The 24,318-nt window shown below is 31.0% G+C and overlaps 1 protein-coding gene across 1 annotated transcript in view; it reads right to left on the bottom strand.

Annotated features, from left to right (window-relative positions):
- The window catches only part of AMPdeam (AMP deaminase), a 28,325-nt gene extending 4,007 nt beyond the window's left edge, over window positions 1-24,318 (bottom strand). Inside the window, exons 1-10 of the mRNA XM_029302279.2 lie at window positions 24,186-24,318; window positions 21,797-21,911; window positions 10,557-10,725; window positions 3,370-3,523; window positions 2,349-2,535; window positions 1,818-1,907; window positions 1,223-1,572; window positions 644-841; window positions 246-541; window positions 38-164 (exon numbers count right to left, since the gene is read on the bottom strand). Of these exons, the coding sequence (XP_029158112.2) occupies window positions 38-164; window positions 246-541; window positions 644-841; window positions 1,223-1,572; window positions 1,818-1,907; window positions 2,349-2,535; window positions 3,370-3,523; window positions 10,557-10,725; window positions 21,797-21,911; window positions 24,186-24,257 (1,758 nt within the window). The 5' untranslated portion in view covers window positions 24,258-24,318. The remainder of the gene's footprint in view (window positions 1-37; window positions 165-245; window positions 542-643; window positions 842-1,222; window positions 1,573-1,817; window positions 1,908-2,348; window positions 2,536-3,369; window positions 3,524-10,556; window positions 10,726-21,796; window positions 21,912-24,185) is intronic.

Genomic DNA, 24,318 nt, shown 5'->3' with positions numbered 1-24,318 from the left:
ATTTCAGAGGAATAACATGTGAAATAGAAGAACGTACATATTGTAAAAATTTATGTAGCTCCGGATGAGAATGGGGATCATTAGTCACTTCGAAGAGCGGCAAGAAGATATTGTTGATGATCTCTTGAAAATTCGTCAAAAGCTTGTTCAGTTTGAAGATATCGCTATAATGTACAAAATGCAACGGTAAAAATTGGTCAGATCTTTCAGAAATTTCATGCTCGCGCATAACTAAATACACTTACTATAATCTAGGAATCTGTATAAGCCAGCGCACGTTGTCCGAAGAAACGTCACTTTGGATCGCCCATTTGGCTAATTTGTCCCATTCCTCTGGACTCTTGCCATAAATCGAAAGACGCAGTTCCGCATTCTGATATTTGGATTCTTCAAGATCACTTGCGACTTCCTTAATTATTCTCGCGAAGTACTTGCCATTCAAATAATTGTCCGTTTTCAGGAAAACTTCACGCAGACGACTCTCGCCGATTGGATTGTACTTTGCGTTGAACTTGTCAAATCTGTGAAATGTATTTCTGTCCTGCGAAGAAAGGAAAAGTGTTAGTAATTGCACCATATTACTTTTTCTCTCGAAAGGTTCCTTGATATATTGCAATAGAAAAACATTCAGAAAGACACTTACTGCGTGTACATCCAACATATCAACGCTTAGATCGTAAGTCGTTAGATTCATAGACTGAAAAACTTCCCGTAGCGTCATAGTCTCTCCGTTCTTGGAACAAGTGACCACTTCGTCTGCGTGATTCTTCAACGTTTTCTTGATAAATCTAAGCAGGTGTTTTTGATTCATGCACGAAGCCGCATGTATGTGAGTATCGACCTGTGAAATTAATCATACACTATTTCAATTCGATGACACTATGTTGATATATAAAAAGCGAAAAGAGTCAACTTGAAATAAAAATTTAATATCTTGTTTGATTTTTCTTACTCAAAATGTCGATGCAATCTTTTTCTCAAACTTTGCAAACTATAAAGTCTCATTATTAGATTTGTATGCAAGACACAACGTTTCTAAATATTAAGAGTTTTATTTTAAAGAAATTAAAAAAACTTTTTCTAGACTATATTGAAATTAATGATGCGATCATCTTGAAAAATTACTTTGAAACGGTGCAATTTCATTTCTAACTTCATAATAAAATAACGTTAAATATAAAATTATATATATTTTATAAAGTTTCGCCAAACTATGACAGACCTTCCTAATATTATAAAAATCCCTGTGCGGCACCGCCTTCTGACTCGCTAACTCTCTGAGCTCGTTCAATAGTACATGCAACTGATACTTGGAGGAGAGATAACTCAGTCTTCGATAGCAGAAAGACTTCAGGGGTCCGTCGGCGATCATAGCGCACAGCAGATTCATATCTTGGACGAAGGTCGCCATATCCGGATACGAATACGGAAGTGGTTTGCCATTTGCCAGGTCCTCGTCGTTGGCGAACATATTGAACACACCGTTGACTGGTACAATCTTATAGTTCTTCGCCGGTGGAAACTCACATTCCCAGGGATCGCCCCGAGATGCGGGCGCATGTACCGGATGATCTAATAATAATTAATTGAAATATGTGTATTAGCTTTATTAGAGCGCCAGCTATTTGTTGCCGCGCTGTTTATTTTATTTTTATAAAAAAAATCATCTCGCGCGATACAGAAAGAAAAAGAGAGAGATAGATAGAGAGAGAGAGAGAGAGAAAAGAGAAACTCTACTATGCATGGTCAAGTAGCTAACTCAAAACAGCGTGCAACAGGATATTTAAGGCAAGGATATTAATAGGCACTAGGAGGACCTGTCCGAGAGACGTCTTTGATCAGCGCGTCGATGTCCGCGTCGGACCGAGCTTCTCTGATTTCGTTCACAATATCCAGCAGTTCTTTCCCTTAAGAAATATATAACAAAACTAATATCGTATACTTTTCATCAGTTCATACGTAAGATATGCAGTGTTTGATAACGCTAAAGTAAAAAACTGTGCTTCATGGAGTTTCGCATAGAGAGTTGCGTGGATACGCATATCCGCGTATCGTTGCATTGCATTGCGACGAAAAAGAAAAGAAAAAAAATTACACACTACACGAACGATAGCTTGACGTCGGCCGATTACTTCTGTCGACGTTTGAAGCGCTAAACAGTAGTATTAATTGGATTATAATGCTTCGTGAGAGACGACAATCACGTGTTGCTTCTCCTGTTTTTTTAGTTTTACGATGGCACGAGGGAGGAATGAGGAACGTATATGGCAAGGATATAAAACATCCAATGGGATTTCTCACACACAACTTTAAGAATCGAATCTCGTTTCCTGATTAACAATAATTACCTTCGATAGCTTTTCGATCTTCGTGATGAGCTTCATCGTCCGTTGTGAGTGGTCTTTTGTCCACACTACGTAAGAATCTAGAAGTAATTGAGGGAAAGCTCTGCTTAGAGTTGTTCATGTATTTCTCGCGTATTGCCAATGCCTGCACCAACATTTTTGAGGCCCTTTGAAGGTCTTCCAGAGGTACCTACGTACAATTTTTAAAATAAGAATAGATATAAAATATATACAGCAAATTTACAATTAAAACAGTTATATTCTTGAATGCATGAAGCAGCGAAATCACTTTTTTTAACTTTCTTATCATAAGTATTTCATATGCAATACTTTTTTTATAACTTTCTTATCATAATTATTTCATATGCAATAAAATCAGTAAAATATGATTTATATACATACAATATAATTTGACTATAAAATTTAATAAATATATAGACTCAAAAATTTTAAAATAATGTTAATATATTACATTTGACATCAGGGTCAATCAAGTTAAGAAACTTGACTCTTTAGAGATTAAAGTATTTTTTATATAAAATAATATGGATGTGTATATATAAAGAAATAGAGAGCTAGATGATTAAAGGTTTCTCGCATAAGTCTTCGCAGTCCGAAGGTTTCAACTTCACACAAAATCTCTAGGGAGATACGTCATGCATAATATAGCATTCGTGAAATATAAAGTTGAAATTACGTTTCGACTGAATGTACTGATATGTGTGTGTCGATATCTCGCGCAATCGCATTATTTCGAAAAATATTAAATAATCAGATATCAGATAACTTCATTTTTTTCTATATTTCAATGATTAATGAATTAATCAACTATTCGCTAAGAGCATGTAATAATTTACATTTTCAAATTATGTCAATTATAATTTTAATTCTTTTAGTTTAAATGATAATTAATATTCAGCAATTATATTCCTCGAAAAAAAAACAAAAAATATAAGAAAATCCTATGGCACATTTACTAAAAATCAATCACACAACTATTATAAGATTGTCAATAGAGACTCACTCCGGAAGTATCCTCGCCGGATATGGAAACCCGTTGGAAGTGAGGTACAAAGTCATTTTCTTCGATTTTGAAACTATGATCGGTGTCATCAGGAACTCCTGGATAAAGTGATGGCTCGTAATGACTGCGACGTTCCTCAAGATCCTTTGCAGCTCTGTCAAGAAAGAAAAAAAACCGTCTCAAGAAATCTTATTTTCTCTTAGATGAAATAAAATCTCGTAAAGTTTAGCTTCATAGAAAATGATTTGTAATTATGCTGTGAAATATTGAAGCAAATTCTTTATTTTAATTTTTAAAATCAAATTTTTTAATCAAATAATATTAAAAAAGTATGATTTATTATCTTTTTATTCTTGGTATTAAATTTATGTGTACATATACATATATAATTAAGCCTAACATTATTAAAATTCTCTACGTTCATATTTACAAAAAAGTTAAATAAAGATAATATAATAATAATAAATTTGCAATTCTAAAAATCAACATTCGCTTTAATATTTTATTATTTCCGCGCGTTTTAGATTTAATTGTAAGCAAAGAATTTTATCTCGTACTGTCATACATTAACTGTGTGCCCTGAGCAGAACAGTAGCTAAAATTATACAAACGTCGATATGAGAGAATTTATAACGGAGTTAATACACACGAGTTGAAGACAAATAAAGTTTAATTTCATGATTGAGAGAGAAGGATTAAATTTGACGAGGTTGTGATAGTCGCGATGCTTGACGAACTTTTGACTCCGGGGTTATCAAAGAATATCACGCCAGGATATACAAACAAGCCTCTTTCTCTCTCTTATACACATGAAAAATTAAAAACAACTCTGTGAAAGATAAAACTCTTTAATTAATGCATCATTCTATTAATGTTTATCCGTTTATCGGCTTATTTCCTCATGTCTATAATTTCATAATATTATTTAAAAGAGACTTGCTGCTGAAAAGAATATCTCCGACGGATAAATGTTAAAGCTGCTTGCAAAAGGCATGCATAATAAAAGATATTTATTTTTAAAACTCAAAATGTTTTGATAATGATAATTTAAATACAAAGAATAATATTAAATTAAACAAATAAAAATTAATATACATATATTAATAATATAGTAGTACATTAATAATGTATCACATTTAAAAATCAGGATTATCGTAACATCAACATTATCAAAATTAATGATTTAATGTAACATTTAGATTAATCAGCACAATTGTATCGCTATTAAATATCATTCTACAACCTTCATAATAATAACTTGCATATTAAACAGGTGATAGTAGCTCAAATTAATAATATTAAAATGTGTATTTTAATTTTAAGAATTTTAAAAAATTAAAAAATAATCTGTCATTCATAGTTCGTGTCAAAGCGCGAATTACCTCAGAAGAATCCTATTATCTCTCGTCCATCGTTTTGATTCGTTCGCGTCTGCGAACATGTTACGCGTGTTGCGTGTTGCAGATCGTTTTTACTCGCGCGAAGTAAAAATTACGCGAGTCGAGTAAATTTGTGCTATGCTACACCCTGCTCTATTTTCATTTGGCACTCTTTCGTGATTTTTTTCACAAAAGCGCGAAAACAATATTACGGAAACTCCAGTGCGAAAAAGTAGCTTTCGCGCTTATGAAAAGTCGAGAAGTGATCATGACGCGACGTATTCGACCTAATAACCGTTTCTCGATCACGATCATGATCGCGAATCGGCTGCATCAGCCCATCTCTAGTTACGTGGTGGGAAAATTTCCATGATCTGTCATGATTAGTCGGCCGGTATACCCGATAAGTTCCTTTTACAGATGCTAATAAGGCGCGATGGGAGCCACGTGGCCTTTTCCCGGTTTTTTGCACAGTTTCACGCATATATTTCACTACATTGCTGCATTCCGTCAAGTATCACTAGATAAGTTAATTCCCTATTAGATAATATTATTACATTATAATTAATTAACGTTTGCTTTTATCACTAGTATTTATCGCGATAATCATCGTATCGTCGCAAGTGATTTTTTGTATTTATATATATTTTGCAAAAAATTATGTGTTAAATTTAAAAAAATATACAGAGAGAGAGAGAGAGAGAGAGAGAGAGAGAGAATTATAATTATTTAATATTTTTCAAATATTATTCATACATAAAAAAATAAATATAAAGCAAAGAAACGTCAGTTGTCACGATTACAAATAATTTCTATTATATAAATAACTTTTCAATCATTCAATGCAAATTATTATTTTATATTCCTTGTCGACATTTTCTATTTCGCATTAATGTGACCTAATTTGGTTGACAAATAGGAATATGGTGAGAGAGTGACAAAATTCTGCAGTATTTCTGTAATAGCATCCTATATATACGATGCTGCGGTAAAACGTTTATCACATCTTTGTTCCTGCCATCAACACCACAAACCTTTTTAAGCTTACAACTAAAAACCTATAAAAATATTGAAATAGCAAAATTTTGAATAACACATATTATTTCAACAATAACAATATTATATATTTGATGTTTTTGTTTCTTGACTAAAGTAAATGACTAAAGTATTTATAAAATTGAAAATTCCAGAATTCTCCGAAAGATACATATCTTGAATTTCAATCACTTTTTTTATATTTTTAAAATAATTTAAATTTCATAAATATATTTTAATATATAATGTATAATTTGCAAAAAATTTTATTTTTAAAATGTTAATCTTTATCATTTTATTATATGTATATTATTCTTTATTAATAATTCTTTGTTAATCTCTGACTTAAATTCCCAACTTCTTTATAAAAATTGAACTCTTATATAAATATGTATATATGTAAATGTAAGTTATGAAGAATAACACATATGTAAGTAAAAAAAAGTTTCTTATTAATACAAGATTAATAAATCGTATTGAGTAAGAATCATAAATTTCGAACTCTTGGATTTTAGTTGAGAAATGCTCGTGTATGGCATGTTTCTGCGTCACTCGATGTTGTTGACGCGATATTTAAATGCTAGTGAGAGGCGTCCCTCTTCAATCAGCTGATATCGAACAATCTGGCTTGATCTCGTCTAAGTGTCGTTCGCATAAAGATTATTGTTGTTACAGACGTACTGGTATTATAACAAACAATTCTTTTATTCGTTATATCTATGTAGATTGAACGTGTGATAATATCGTTGCATTACGATACACACAAATGCATTTTTTTGCAAACTGCAAGTTTCAATATAACTGCATTGCAGCGAAAGGACCAACAAATCTCCAAAGTTCCAGATTTTAAAATGAATAAAATGCACAACACGTTATATATATAATCTAATCTTTCGCATTTTTATTTATTGTTAATCAAGTAGATATTTTTTAATAAATAAGCTATTCTTTTTCAATTATGCAATTACTAAGGAATATTATCGCGTATATTGTATATTGATATATTTTTATATATCTATATTTATTATAAAAATATATTGTTTTTCTTAATTAGTCTTCTGCGTTCATATATTCTATACTCTCTTATTGTTAGAATGAAAATGTTATTGATTTAAGCAGTGACAGGATTTAATATTTTGCTCCTCCGTTTCGTTTCACTGATTATAAGTATGATTTTTATGAAAAATCAGCTATTATTACTAACTGATTCAATAAGGTTTTATTTGCTCTAATTAAAATCAATGCTAATTTATTCAATTTAAATTTTCAGAGATTAATAATCATATGTATAAGTAAAATATATATGTAAGTGTATGTGTGTGTGTTCGTATTTTTTTACGCGACAGCTCTAAAACACAGCTAGAAAATATAAGACGTTGCGATCGAACTTGATTTAATTTCGATGACGTAAGATTCCGGCGAGTGAAAATATAATTCTTCTAAATAATTGGAGCGACGATTTAACACGGTTTCCATTTTTCCACATTTATAACTCATTATGTTAGTTATATATTACTATATTGGCTTCGCGATACAACACAACATCGAACTTTATTGTGCGAATGACGTCCGACTCTCCACGCGCTCACAACTCTCTTGTATGTGCCGGAAGTCGCGTAATACGCCGCAAGTATACGTCCTACATCAACGATGGTCGCACGAGCACTGAACGGGCGGCTGAGGAGGGCTGATCGCGAGCAACCCCTTCATCCTCCAGCCCCTCTTCTCTTTTCGCCACCCTATGCCCGCCTTTCGACTCTCTGATTGCATATAAAGACAGCTGATGCATGGTTTCCGCTTACAAAACTTCTTCTGACATCTATCATCCTCATACATAAATATTCATTGTTAGAATGTAATTAAAAAAATTACACATATATATATGCAGACATATATAAAATGTATTGCAATACTTATAAATTCGCTTCTGTAATTCATTGCTACATCGTTATTTTCCTTGAATATTATCAACAATATCGCAGAATATGGATGCTTTTATAAAAGATATTGAATAATAGCAAGAGGTAGAAAATGCTTCGAGATATCGTTGAAATATCATGAACATTTTTTCACTTATGGCGGCAGACAGAAATATGAACGGGAAACTACCTGAATAAGTATGCTTATTCGTCTTTGTTTCGCAACGAAAACCAGCTACGATCGATTTTTGAGGTGGAGGTCACCTCATACAGACTGTTTCGCAACAAGGTTTACGTATATATATATCTTCCAAGTTACCGAAAGATGAAATCTTTTTTTCTTCTTTTTTTTTGAGGAAAAAGTTCTTTCGTCAAACCCTTCAATCAACTTTTACATTGACTACGGAACTTTAGTCTTTAAGTAACCATTAACGATTATGACACACATTCCGAATTGAATTATCGTATTACATTAAGCGCCTCGAGGCCAGACAGGCACACATCCTCTACGTTGAATTATTGATCGCAGCTTTATCGGCTGCAGCGGCAGAATTCCGTTCACGACGACGATGATTTTATCGGTGATCAACGATCTCGTCCCAAGGTAATTCGTGATTAAATCCCCGATTTTCACGTGAACGATAAACAAAAATTTCACAGCTAATGTAAATGATCCGTCGATGCTTTCCTCTCGTTAATGCATATAATTGTAATCATCACGCGACGTGTTTATCAATAAAATGTATGTGCTTATCAGATGTTCAATACGTTCATCACAATTGTCTCCCCATAAATTGATATCTTTTCTAAAATTTTTATTTTAAGCAAGGTAATAATTTAAAAGAATCGAGTATAAAAAAATTAATTTTTTTAGATTTTTTTAGATATAACATATGAATGAGAGAGAGAAAGATAAATGTTGCATCAATTGCGATCATTATAAATGGATAATGAAATTTGCATGTAAATAATCTTACCAATATTAATTAATGCATTGAATTAAGTTAAAGCTTTGTCACGGTAATTTATTAAAAATATTTTTCCAATTAGATATTTAAATTGCATTAAATTCGAACCATTATGTATAGAATATATTTCAATATATGCATGCATGAGACTAAAAGATATACATACATATAATAGAGAACAGTATAATACTTCATTATTAAAGATAATTATTTCAAAACATAAAAAGCATAGATAAATGACAAAAATTCCTGAACAAGGAAATACGAAGGAAGACAGAGCCCCATCGAGTAAAATTTTTAAAATGTCCGTCTCGGTTTATTCAACTGAAACATGACTTATCAGTTTCTATCCCATTCACTCTTAATTCATATCTGCATTTTGCATTATGAAATCGGTAAGATGTCTATAATGATTTTAAACTAGTTCACATGGCACAGACGAACGTTGCCGGGTCTGCATTCTACCAGTGTGTACATAAAACATTGCATACGAAATGTTTCTTATTGTTCCGTCACATCGCAGGAAGTGGAACAACACTAACAATAAGTGTCGCATCGGTGCTCGATTGTCGCGTTGAAAAATACAGTGTCTCTCTCTCTCTTCCTCTTTTTTCTTTTTTCTCTCTAATCATTGTACTACCTATTTCTTTAACTATTTAAAAAACATTCTTATATAAGAATAAATGTGTTATGCAGTTCGATTTTAAATATCTCTCGAGTTTCTTTTTAAACTGTTTGGATAATAATTTTTTTTTCATTCTGACCTTTATGGAGTTGGAATGTTTTACTTAAAAGTTTAAGCGAGAATTAGAATCTTGGAAAACTGAAGCAATTGATATTCTTTTCTGATATTCTTTTAAAAAAACTACAGCAATCGTTCGAGATATTTTCATCGGGTGCTTTTAAAATTGATGTCACATCCCTCAATACTATTAATAATCCCGATAGTGTATCGTGCAAAGAATAAGTGACTCTTTAATTTTCATAAAAGCTCCCTATCGGGTCATGATACAGTCGCTCGAAATGTATGATATGCAACTATCATGACATTTAGACATGCTACAGTATAATCATGTATCTCGAAAACTTCAGAATGTTTAGATCAATATGATACGTATCATGATACATGTGCATTTAAAAAATATTTGAAGCACAATATTTCTCTTTAAACGCGCCGTCATTTTTCGAAGAAGCTTATTTTTCAGAGATATGTATTTTCAAAGAATTTATGTATTTTTCGATTTTTATTAGGCTTTAATTCAGAATTTTTTGTTCCTTTAAGTGCTTGCGTCGCAAATACTCTGTATAGCGATTTATGGCACTCGATCTCACCAGCTACTCGAGTACATACACTTTATGTTATATCCCTCGATATACTTTAATGCCTTCCGCGTAGTAAATAACGCGATCACGATTTTATTGTTGCTTAGATATTGACGTCTTTATTTTTCGAAATTAATTTCTTTCAGCGAGCAAAGTATTCAATAAATATATGAAATTAATTAAAATTAATGATTTATATTCGATGTATTTTTAATGTGAATAATAGATTCTTATATTAAAAATTTATATATGATAGCATTTCTTTATTTTTACGATTCAAACAAAACTAAAATTATTCACTATGAAATTATTATATATTTCGATTAAAACGTACATTAAAATCCAAAAATTGTATTTCTCTCTCGTTGAAATTAAACGACGATTAAAATCTTTAAAATATTTTTCATATATAAAATATTTTTTACACAATAATTTATACACATATGTATATTTTTTCTATTATCAATATAATGAAATTAGAAATTATGATTACGCTGGGAAATTCATCTGAATCATATGATTCGAAGAGGCATGTACGTATTTGAAATTCATTAATCACTTACTTGACAGTCAGTTGTCGCTGAATCAGAAGCTTCTTCTCTATCTGTTCGATCGGAAATTGCGGTACTTCGTAAGGAGCAGAAATTTCATTCGGTAGCTCGGATGCAAGTCTTAAGCTACTGCCACCCCCAGTGCCGGTTCCACCACCTTCGAAAACTGGACTTTCGCTACCTGTAACGAGAAATGAAGTAATTTCATTAAAGTAGAATCGATTAATGAGATCGAGAATTTCTTTTATCGTAACATATATCTTTTTTTTATTAATGTAAATACAATAAGAGACTTGCGATAAATTGATCAACTTTCTATTTCTACTTTGTTTAGAGACAAACATATATAGCATGAAATAAACTGCAATGAAAAAGTTAAAGACACAATTTGCATAATTATCGGAAGATTTACCATTGTTTACATAATCTGTAGCTTGTCCAGTTTTTTGCAACCATTCAGTAATGGAATTGCGCTTGTACACGGCAAGAATTTCATTCTCATTTCCCATTTCAAGAATTTCAATCGTTCTTTGTCAACACAAATCTCTAAAGTTTCTGTAACAATTTTTCAACTTTACTTTATATCCTCATTTACACGATGTCCTCACTTAAAAAGTTCGAAATGATCAATCGCCTTTCTAACTCGCCCAAAAAGTTCTTATACAACTAATTTAATAAGTGGCTTATTATAGTCGATTAAAAACATCAGTGTTTTAATAGATGTATAATTGCGAAATAGCAATTTGTTCGTGTCGGAAAGTAACAAATGTCAAATAATGATTAATCGTTTCGTAATTCACACGTTAATTAAACGTTAAGTTACATGTTCGTGTAATTGTTATAATTTTACAGTAGCACATAATATTTGATAATTATTATAAATTATTATTGTAATGAATAATATTTGTTTAAATCAATATTTGTGATTTTATCGATTGTGATTCCCGACCGTGATTATTTTTTTTTATCCCAAAAGCGTTTCTAATTTGACGATATCTCTGCGAGCGAGAGAGAGAGAGAGAGAGTGAGAGAGAAAAACACTTGGTCGTGCAACAATATGATCAATGAACGAGCTCGTCGTGACCCTCGACTGTCGGACAAATCTACAAAGAGCCGCGGTGTCGAGCTATTAATAGAACGCAACGCGGCATTCGAGGACTGTTGTTTTCGTTCGACAAATCGACGACGAGCTTTCTCGTCTTCGTAGCCATCCATGGTTCAACCATGAGAGCAAAGAGGTTCACAAACATTGCAAATAGGATTATTGCAATAAGACAAAATAAATAACAAGTTATTACGACGAAATAAGGGATTTTACAACCTTATTAGAGAATTATGCATAGTAAACGGTAGTCAACGTCAGAGTACGTGAATTGGGGTTGCGTCAGGGATGATTAAATTACGCCTATGCACAGTTTCTGCACGTATAATTTACATGAAACTGACGTATTCTTGTCAAACGTGCAGCAAAGAGGCAAGTTAATTATTCCTTTTTATTGTCTGTCATATGTGCACAAAAAAATATATATAATCAATTTGAAGTAAAAGATCAATAAGAAGTAAAATAATAAAAAAGAAATAAAGCAATTTTGTTATATTAATATTATGTGATTAAAATTTTTACATGTTAAAAAATTTCTGACAAAAATAAAAGACAAAACAAATATATTAAAATAAGCAAAAAATAACAAACAAGTACAAAATAATTGATTTATACTTTTTATACGGATATATAAATTGCGATTATTCACCTGTATATACAATCCGTACCTAAATCATTTTTCGTCCTAAAAAAAAAAAATGTTTACAGCTGTCGAGAGATGAGCATTGTACATATCACAAAACAAGTTCAATCATTTCAACGTAAATTGATAGCAAACTGTCGACAGTTAGAATTCGCGACACGATGTCAATAGACGAATTTCAATTCGCTTTTTTTCTAGTGTCCAAACGACAATTAAAACCATTGGGTCGTACTATAAATAATTAATTCGAAAAAATTCCGCTATCATTTTTTTTATTTTCCTGCAAGGTTGATACATCATTTTCAATGCCGACTCGATGATTCACGCGTTTTACGAGTCATCGAATTGACTACAAATTGCGATTCTACAAAGAACGAGAATTCTACGCGCAACACAAAACTTACAATGCACCATTGTTGACATTTGTTTAAATGCAATTTGAACCACGTATACGAGTCTCACGTACGAGACAAATGTTGCTATATTTAAAACTTTTAATTATAAATAAATAATGATTTACTTAAAAACGATTTTTTAACGATTTTTCCCAAATTAATGCAAATTGTTAATTATTACAGTAATATGTAAATTTGATTTTCAAAAAACAATTGATTAATTTCTTTCTCTCAAACAATATATTAAACATGAAAAAGTGTCTTAAACAATTTTTATTTTAAGAATAAATAGATCTCTGAATTTATTAAAAAATCAGAACCTGTAAAAAAATATTTGTTTTGCAAATACATAAGAAAAAATAAATGAAAAAACGTGAATCTGAAAGTATGTTATAGGAACACCTTGCGTAAATGGTATATAAATGATTTATGCGATAAGGTTGAATATATATGATAATAAACGGGCCTGTGCTCCAGTTCATTTTAATCGTCGATGAATTGTGTGCGACATCAAATAGCCGGATGCTTGAATAATAACTAGATAATAATGTACGATTTGATCCATATTGATAGTACTAATCGGGCAACACATAATTTAATTCTCTCGTGCTCTCTCTCCATATCGCAATATCGATTTCGATAACGCGAGACGACGGATTTACGCAAAAGAGAAATGAGATCCGAATTAAATCTCATACAGAAGGTTGTCAACTTGTTATTCGATCTGCAGATGCGTGCATATATGTATGAGTTATATGCATATTTACGCACATCGCGTTTGCCGATAAAAATACCGTTCTCACGCAATAAACCAACGATATATTTTATCAAAGCGTTTTTGGAAAGGCAACGAGCCGTGCATTGATTATCGCGAATTAATGCTCCCGTCGAGATGTTATTTACTTGGCGAGCGACTTTCGCATTGGCGATCAAAACATTTCAAGAGCCGGTTATGTTGCATTAACATTGATTATCGCCAACTCTAGTCAACTGGATCTTCCTTGCGCGATTTATAATGTATAGACTGCTCCAAAAACGGCATCAAATAAATACTGGCGTTCTTTTTTTCCGAATGAAATTTATTGGAACAAATTTTGTAAAATTGAAGATTATGCTATGACTTTCCAAATTAAACATTAAAATTTTGCATTAAAGGAAGATTCTTTGAAACTCTAGGAAAAATATTTTCCACTGTTTTATATCTTATACAGTGAATATTAGAATAGTTGAGACATTTTATTTAGTGAGTAATTTAATTTAATATATTTGCTCCAAAATAAATATTCAAAAATTATCAATACTTTGATAATTTGCTATTAAAAGTTACTCTCAAGAAAAAAGGTGGTTCAACAATTCTAATCCCGATCAACGATTTGTTAGGCGAGAATCTCCCTGATACCAAAATTAGACGAATCAATAAGACTAAAATTTGACAGTTCCGTGAATATTATACAAAGTTACGATACAGGGCGGTTTTTCCGTGAGATGCTCGAGAATCGCTCAATGTGCGACGTCCGTTTTATTCCCTCTTGTCGGGTGTGAGACTTCAATAACTTTTATTTTGACGAGAAAATGCGCCGCGACGCGAGCGAGATGCGAGTTCACTCTCAAGAGGGAAACTACACTGCATATGTTTAGTCGACGACGCTTTGGAGGGCACTGACCATGCCAACTGGTCGTGAGTGTCGAATAAACTGTGGTAGAACAAGGCAGAAGAGGGAGAGAAAAAAGGAGGGGGGATACTTGACAGAATCTTGGCAAAGTCGTATCGCGGAATTCGTACGTGCATATATGCGTGAGACACGCGTGTACGCAAATAAATCCTTCAATCTTTATCACAGACTATAATTAACGAACTGCAGTTAAGTTAAGCGATAAAAAAAAAATAAAAATTATAATTAACAATTTTTTTTCAAATTAAAAAAAAATTTTTTCAGAGATTCAAGGATCTATACTTAAGAATTTTATATTTGAGAATGTCATAAAATTTCAAGAAAAATTATTTTAAACATCTTGAGAATTGATGATAAAATCTTGAAGCACGAGGCTAATTTATTAATTAATTTCACAAATAGATTTTAATATATTCTTAATATAGAAAATTGATCACATATATATCAAGGAACATTGAAAATAAAAAATTCTGATGCGTCATATGAAATTCAGTGAGATTTTCGGAATCGCATTTACGCCACTTTTGCAAATCATCGATGTATTAATATCCAACTTTATTCATGAGTTGCACATGCACGCGAAAAGATACCGAAAATTTGGCACAAACGCACGTAGCAACGTCCAATATTTACGTGTATTTCGCGATTTTCGATAATGCAGGTGAAACGTGGCTCGCGATTTTTCGATAATGCACACACTCGCGATCGGCGTGCATGCTTATTCCTGGATGACCCACATATCGCGGTGTGACAAATATGCATACGATCCACGTGCTAGCGTAACTGCGTAGGTATCTAACACCAGCTTTCGCGCAAACGGAATGTTCGATAAATGCTCGTGTAAAAGGCTGACCATTGTTGACAATTGTACGATATTAACAAGTATTACTAATTACCTACCATCAGTGTTGTGCTTAGATGAGTTTTCAATTAGCTAGATAAAGATGAGATAAATATTAATTAGAAATTCATCTCAGATAAGATAAAGATGATTTTGTTTTAAATATATTTAGATAAAAGATAAAATTATATGGCGATTCATCTAGATTATTTTCTAGATAATAATTTTTAAGACTGCTTATATAAACACAGTTATAAAAAAAATGTAAATTATAAAAAGGATATAAAAATATATGTATTTATATTTTTATTTATAAATTTTTATCGCTTACTGCTTAAATTCTACTATTTAAGCATTCTATGCGCTATGATTCTAAATCAAAATTATCTGGAAATTATTCTAGATAATTTAGTAAAGATAATACTTTTTTCATCTAAGATACAGATATAGATAATACATATTTTTATTATCTATATAAAGATAAAATGACGCCAAAGTTTCGTCTAGATGATCATCTCTATAATTTTATTTAGATGACAGCAAACATTGATTACTATACGATTACAATACATTAGCTTTTTAAACTCTCTTTAAAATGTCACCATATATAAGTAATATAATTTACTAAAATTGGAAATTATTGCTGTCTTGATGCTTCCTCAGATCTCCTCTTATTCATGTCATTCGCTCACGAAAACACGTTTAATTATCTTCGTGATGATCAGAATACGAAATCACGCAGTACTTTGCATAGCATTTTGATACGTATTTTATTTTGTATTGAAAATAATAACTTGAAAATCTCAGCTGTACAAAGTTATGATTTGCTTGACAGTAAAAGTGCAATAATTAATTACTCTTATATCTAATTTTTATTTAAATAAATAAATAATTGTTTGGTGTCTCTTACTATTTGTCATGATTGTAGTTCAAAAGATAATACGATACTGAGCAAGGCTCGCTGCGCAAATGACAAAACCATTACATGTAAACAACTGCGTGCCAAGTGTCGCAAAATTCATAACAAATATAATGTTACGAAAAACAAGAGCTGAAGAAACGACATTGTGTTCTTCACCAAACGATTATTAGGTACACTCTGAATAATTAAATCGCGTAATGTCAGCGTAAAATTGTCGATGTTATATATATATATTTTTTTTTTTTTCGAATTCTTTAATCATTAACAAAACATTACAAATACACAAAACAAATTAATTTTAATTGCATTTACTTATAAAAGTGCCTCTATTGATTTCCCATTTATCAATTGCATTGCATGTATCATAAATTCGACGCTTATACAATCGGCAATTTCTCGAAACATTTTATATGATTAATTCAATCGCAATCAATCGGGATTACATATCCATCTATTCTTGATATCTAACTTTAATATTAATTTGTATCGTACATCGAGAGAGATAAATACGACGATTTACAGAACGACCTCACCGCACGAATCTATGTGAATGATTACGAAGCCATAGCATGTAAATAACAGCATGCTTTGTAAATCGTGTCCTTTTTATGTGAAAATAGAATAAAATATAATAAAATCATAGAATGACAGAATGGCGCACACAATTGCGCTTCAACTAAAGACATGTAAAAATATTCAATAATTATTTCTTTGAGAAATTCTTCGGTCCATATTAAAAAAGTTATTGAAACTCTACTATAATAATTAACTCGTATTATCGCGTATTATCGCGCAGTATCGGAAAAAAATTTATTAGTCATTTTCGAATTATTAATAAAATAAGTATCAATTGTATTAAAAAAGTTATCGAAGCTCCACTATAATAATTAATTCGTATTATCACATATTGTTACGCAGTATCAGAGAAAAATTTATCAGTCATTTTCGAATTTTTTAGACATTAACAAAATAAGTATTAATTATATTATATAATTGAATGCAATTAAATGTTTTGAATTTTTGAATTATATTGTATTATTAACTATATAGATTCGAGGCTTATATAAATCGGCAATTTTCTGAAACATTTTATATGATTTATTCGATCAAAATTAATCGAGTCAATCGACAAAGCGATGACATTTTTTTAGATGTTTTGAAGTTTTATACCTTTATATGTATTATTATTTGATTTTCCTGTTGCACCCCATCGTAATATAATATGAAATAAAATGCGTATCAAATGCTATGTATAAAATACTGTCCAATTGTATTCTGATGATTGATAATTGTAATTAAGCGAGTTTTTGCAAAAATTCCATGAAGCAGCAACAAACAAAAGAGACAAACAAGGGAGAAGGAAGAAGAGATGAAATCATCGCAATAAAGAGAAATAAATTAAAAAATAAATTACATGGCAATACATTAATCAATGTTTCAATTACAAGTACAATAAAAAATATCGACCTCTTCGACATTATGTTGGTCAATATTATATTTATGAAAAATAGAGAGAGAGAGAGAGAATCATAAACAAAGTAATAAATTTTTATGCTGTCCAAGAGTAAAACATGACATGTATAATTCAAAGTTGAAAACGTAAATAATGAACACTAACGCTTTCTCGTGTGCTATTTTTATCGTAATTCATCATGATACACGCGCACATTTTTTTTAACACTCATGAGCCTGCCTCAGTGATGTGTATAGCTAATGATGTAATTATGGAACACTGTTTTTGTCGTGACAAACGGTTTTCACGTGCGCCGAAGATGGCGGTTGCACTAATTACTAATTGCTGCTTACGGCCTCGATTCGCGCGAAGAATTTCCTGTATCGGTGACATTGGCATCATGCAAACTGTATTACAAATCACATGATGTATTATTTCGCCGCACACATTTTACAGATCAAATACTAGATAAAATGGAAGGATTCTTTGCAAATTGAATCTGATTTATTAATTCCACAAAAAATTAGTAATTACATAATTCCCTTTGTGCGAGAAGCACTTTATATATATAATAATAATATTAATGAACTAGCTAATTAACAGCCAGGCACGGAAGTCGATGCGAATAAATTAAAATTAAAAGGAATGCGTTGGTAGAATTTAATATAGACATGATTGACTCGTGCTGCAGATGGGTCCAATCCTGAGGACTGAAACGTTTATTGAATACAAAATTCGAGGACACCAAATTTTATCAATATACATTTTTTTTAATTTTAACATATACGCACCGACTTTCGCGCTTGACTCTTAATTAACTCGTTTTATTAATTTTGTTATTAATATTTGTGAGCCTTAATTTAATTTAAACATTATATATATTGTATATAGATATATACACACATAAATAATTTTGTTGTTTTATATATGTATATCATGAAAACTAATATAAATAAAAGAAAGTGTGATTTATTTGCAAAGTAAAGCGAAATAAGTAAGTAAAAATTATCATTATATTTTTGTAAATTCTTGTGATTTTCTCTCGCAGCACGATAATGATTATCGATCGATTTTATCATGCGTAACTATAGAAAGACGCCGATATTAACAAGTGTTTACGCTACATATCACGATCTAATTATAAAAAGACTTTGAAAACTCAGTAAAAAATTCATTGCAGAACGATTCTACAATGTCAAGGTTGCAGCGTTAGTTGCATTAATAAATTCACCACAAGTTCAGTGCTAAATATGCGCCTGCTCGAATCTATTTCTTATGTAAATAAAATAAATTTAAAAATATTCGATAAATATATTATATATAATACTCATAACTTTTATAAAAAAATGTCTCAGAACACGCATACTTTTTTAAATAAAATGTTTCAGCTGATATGCGCAAGATCTTTTAATAAAAATTTTCGCGAATATAATTTTTTAAAATTCTATTATTCCATATGCATTTTTAGATATCTTTAAAACTAGTTTTTAATTTCCTTAGTTTCTCAAATTAAAACATTGTTGGAGTCAAATGTACTTACACTTCAATAAAAAATATAATTTATTAATTATGATAAAAAATCAAGAAAATAATAAATAATAATTCCAAATACATATCTGTAGGTAGAGATATAAGCGTATAATTTTTGTAAAATTTTATCATATAGAAAAGAGAGAGAACATGCATTTTTAAATCATCAAGAAAAATTTGAATATAATTATTTAATTATTTTCCAATATCTCATATATCTAATGAAGTGTTTTTATAAATATTTCTTACATGATATTATGATAACTTCTAATATACAAAAATAAATTCTGAAGTACTTGAATTTTGTAAATTTGCACATAAAAAATCTTGAAAAAAATATACACGTAGATACTAAATAAATATGTCAACGAAGGTATTTTTGATCTACTAATAATTTCTATTTGATTGACTGAAATCTCAACAACAAACTGCATTATGGCGCAACCGGGTGTAACAATAAGTAAGTAGGCAGTGGAAATTTCCTCGAGGCGTCGAAAAATGCGATCGAATTCTACGGTTATGTCTATTTACGGCAATCGCGTGAATTTGCGTGATTCAATTTCTGGCAACAGTACGGGGTTTGCGCGCGCCAAGAAAAGTGGCATAGTGGCTAAACGTAGCCGTGGAAAGGATCAATACTACCTCTTGGCACAGTTACCGTGGATCTCTTGCGAAGCTCGACTCAATCTTTCCCATCGAAGACGCCGGTATTTCCTCGTTTGATGCACGACGGGAGAGTTTGTACGCGAGTGCGTTATATAAATATATCGCGAAACGAAAATAAATCGACGTTGATATTTTTAATACCTATTGGTACGACGTTAACGTACCCAGGCCAAGAAAGATCATCCTTGCCACATTGCCAAAGTTTACTGCAGACGCGTATAAAACATCTTGGAATTAAAGGGTTCGGTTCATGATTTGTGAGATTCGTTTAAAATACATCATTTGATGATGTGTATCAATAGAAAAGTATCGTGACTTTAGGCATATATGTATATATATTTTCAGTTACGTAATTATTTTCCAATATCTCATATATCTAATGAAGCGTCTTTAAATATTTCTTACGTGATATTATGATGATTTCTAGGCAATGTACAAAAATAAATTCTGATCGAAGTACTTGAATTTTGTAAGTTTGCACATAAAAAATTTTTTTAATAAAATAATTCGGTGTTGTGCTTAGATAATTTTAAAATTCATTAGATAAAAATAAAATGAAAATATATAAATTCGAAGATGATTTTGAACTTAAATATAGCTAGATAAAAGATAAAATTATATAGCGATTCATTTAGATAACTTCTAGATAATATTTTTAAAATCGCATATGTGAACACAGTTATATAAGGAAAATGTAAATTATAAAAGGAATATGAAATATATTCATATTTTATTTCTAAGTTTTTATCGCTTACTGCTTAAACTCTACTATACTTAAATATTTTTGTGTTATGACTCTAAACCAAATTATCTGAACATTATTTTAGATAATTTAAAGATAACATTTTTTTATCTAAGATATACATAAAAATTTGACAGACAAAGTATTATCTATATATAAAGATAAGACAATACCAAAATTTTATTTAGATGATTACCTATATCATTTTTAAATAACAGGAAACACTGATTATATTTTTTATTGATAATATAAATTGTGTTTAAAATGGAACTCATGGATTATGTTCTAAGATAAAAATTATAAATAAAAGTTTTTTAATTAATTTATACTTTATAATCTTAAAAAAATTTTTTTAGAATTTCTAAAATAAAAAATATAAAAATATTGTTCTCCTTACAATTAATTTTATATTTTTTCACTTTGTTTAATTTTATTTGTTTAATAATCAATTTTTAATTTTATCAAAATTTTAAATTATGTAAAATATTTAAATTTAATAAAATAAAAATATAAAAACCTTTGCCTCTCTATAATTAAATTTCATATTTTAAATTTAAACTGTTAGAGAATTGTCGATTGCGCAACATCAGATAAATGCCACGATGTGTCTTAATCGTAAGTATGTATAAGTTACTCGAAATTTTTTCATAATAATTATGTCATCTATAGACACCGCATTGTGATTATTTGGGCGAAATAATTGCATCAATGCCAAACAATGTTGCATAATACTAGAAATCATTCAAATAACACATGTTATCTTCGTAAATCAAGAATAAAATGCTATTTTAATGGTTTCTGGTAAGCAGCTTTGTTTATCACTAACGATAGTTTATGTCTTGAATTATTTGATGTTCAATGTAGAGCTTTAGATACGCTTTGGGAAGGTAACGCAGGATGAATCATGTCGGAAAATTCCGAGCAGTTATACGTTTTTTTTCTATCTATAGAGACATGCACATGTCTTATCAACACACCGTAATCTGATAATAAATTGATTCGCAATTAAGAGATGGTAAGATATATAGTGGTTATTAGTCGTGTTATTGACAAGGTAAGATAATACTGATGATTCGACATATATTCGTCATCGCTATTATTCACAATGACATATACGTTACAGAAAAAAGTGCACGACGGAAAAATGTCGCTATCTGAGACAGTTTCGCGATAAAAAGTTGGGACTGACATAAATGCGTTTATCGCCAATTCGATTCTGAACATCAAGCGGTTAATTAATATCGTTGCAGCAGAATCTGATGAGCCCTCGCGCTCGCTTTTTTACCTTCATAATATTCATCCGGATCGATTAGAAAATTTGGTAGACGCAAGGAACCAAGGAACGCCTCGCTCTCCGAAGTGGTCACACCCCTGATTGACATTTCTCCCTCGAAGTCGCCCTCGAATCACGCGATGCAGCGTTTCACCAGAGTCGAAATGATTATTCGACCGATAAACTTGCCCTCCTAATGATTAAAAATCTTCGAGGGGCTCACCCAGATGTGCTAGATATAAATAAGTTTTCTGCGATATTTCGTGTGATATCTCTATGACTTGGAAAAAATTTCTCGGCTACAAACGCGACGAAGAACGCGAACTCGATGCGGATAAAGTGACTTTTAATAGCGTGTTTTTAGCTACGTCTAGAAGGTATCGCGCTAAATAACCCGCTAATCGTTGCCCTCATCAAGCCTCGTGTCGAGACTACCTCGTGAAGGTCACCAAAGCGAACGAGGTTAACGCTGGAGCAATTTTAAAACGCGTGAATTCGAAAGTGCGAAGTATGACCGCGAATTATTCAATACAATCGTGAAGCACGAATATTTGCATGTTTGTTAATATCTGGAGTCTCAAATAAAATACGAACGTGTAAATATTTGCTCGAAAAATAAACGAAAATTTCGAATTTCAATATGTTATGGCAATAATTTAATAAATTTGATTAATAAGTAAATAAGAAGAGATTTGGAATAGCTGAAATAGTTCGTCAAGAAATTATTAAGTTGAATTAGAAATTATTTTTTATTTGAGCTTGTTAAATTTTGACTTAATCTCGATAATAACTTATTTTTTTTATTATTTAAGCAAATGCATTATTCAAAATTATTAACTGAGTTTTGAGTCATTTATTGTCTAGAGAAAAAGTTTGTTATCGGCATCGTGGAAATTATAACTTACCTAATTAAATGGAGATTGAATTAAATAAAAAATTAAAAATCTCACGAGATTTTAGCGAACACAGCTTTTTTAAGCCATTTATTTTTTCACGGAATTTTGCAAATTTCACGTGCACAACTTTGAAGATTCACGATTATTGTTGATTACACAAGCTGCGGAAGCTGTGTTTCGAAATTTTCCAAATTTCACGTGTAATATATCACCTTCAAGATTTATAACTATGCGTAACGCAACTCAATGGAGGATATCGCGAAACTATCGTCAAATCGCGATTTATTTCTACGTCGTTAATTTGCACGTTGTCTTGCCTCTATTCTGAAAGTCTCGCTTCGTACTGACGAAACGAGAGACGAACCATTGTAACGACGACCAAAATATTATCGGCCGTGTCTGCAGAGAGAAACTCTTAGGCTGTCTGCCAATTTCCGAAACCTTCACTCACGTCAATCGACAGAAAATAAATCAATATTAAAATTCAATTAATACTTCTTAATATTAAAAATAGATCGGAAACGAACATGGAATACAAGATTCAGTGAAAAATTTATTATTATTTGAATAAATAAATTTTATGATTAATGATTATATTGGCAAGATAATAAAAAATATCCGAAAGTAATAATATCCATTAAATGTTTCACAATTTTTTTCTTTTTTATCCAATCTACAAACAATTACGATTTTTCACAGTTTCCGATATTTTATTTATAATATTGATTTATTTCTCAGATTTGTAATAAAATCTTGTGTACCTGGTACTACTAGGATCAGCAAATTCTAGTCCGCATAGAAGATCGACGAGACATTCGTTTCCTTATCGTGGTTGCTATATCTATATGTATAATTCATATCGATCTCTCTACCGTTCTCGCGAACTTTAATTAACTTCGCCTTTCATGCAAGAGAAAGGGAGAGGGAGAAAGAGATAAATTAGTGTAATCATGCACGAATTGTGACTATTATAATGCATCATTTAGCGAAAGCATGTTTCGCGCTCGTTTCCCGTAATTCTATCCAAACGAAGGTGATTGACCGTCACGTAGTATTTAAAATACGAGATTATGAAAAAATAGTGTTTAATTAATTTTTAATTAATAAATGTTTCGAAAAAATTGATTTTAAACTAATCAAAGAATGTCTTTGCAATCGTTATATTTTAGAGATTTTATCATTATTTAGTATTCACAAAAAGAAATTGTGCAATAATTTTTCTTTTCTACGAAAAAATGCGATAAATCTTACGATTTAAAGATTAATTTTGACGCGCAAAACTTGTCAGAGACTAACTTATTTTAAAATGGTACATTTCAAGAAAATAAAAAAAACTACAATAAGTAAAGGTCTGTCATAGACTCTTTATTTTGTCGCATAATTTTTGCATGTGACTATCTCACGATTGCATAACTCCTCGTTCTTATCGCGCTGCTAATCGATTAGAACTAGTGAGTAAAAGAAAAAGAAAGACATTGTGAAATAACAATCGATATAGTACTCACGATCGCGATGATGATCCACATTGTGACTCGGAGTCGTCGAGCTGTCGGCGTCGCCTTCGCCATCCAATTCATAGTAAATCCTGTCCGCACTTCCGTTCACCTCCTTCACCCCATTCACAGTCATCACGTCTTC

The sequence above is a fragment of the Nylanderia fulva genome, unplaced genomic scaffold, assembly GCF_048542155.1.
Source record: "Nylanderia fulva isolate GAGA-0341 unplaced genomic scaffold, ASM4854215v1 Scaffold30, whole genome shotgun sequence".
Lineage (NCBI taxonomy): Eukaryota > Metazoa > Arthropoda > Insecta > Hymenoptera > Formicidae > Nylanderia > Nylanderia fulva.
The sequence above is the reverse complement of the archived record's forward strand: the minus strand, read 5'-3'. Positions and strand labels throughout refer to the sequence as shown.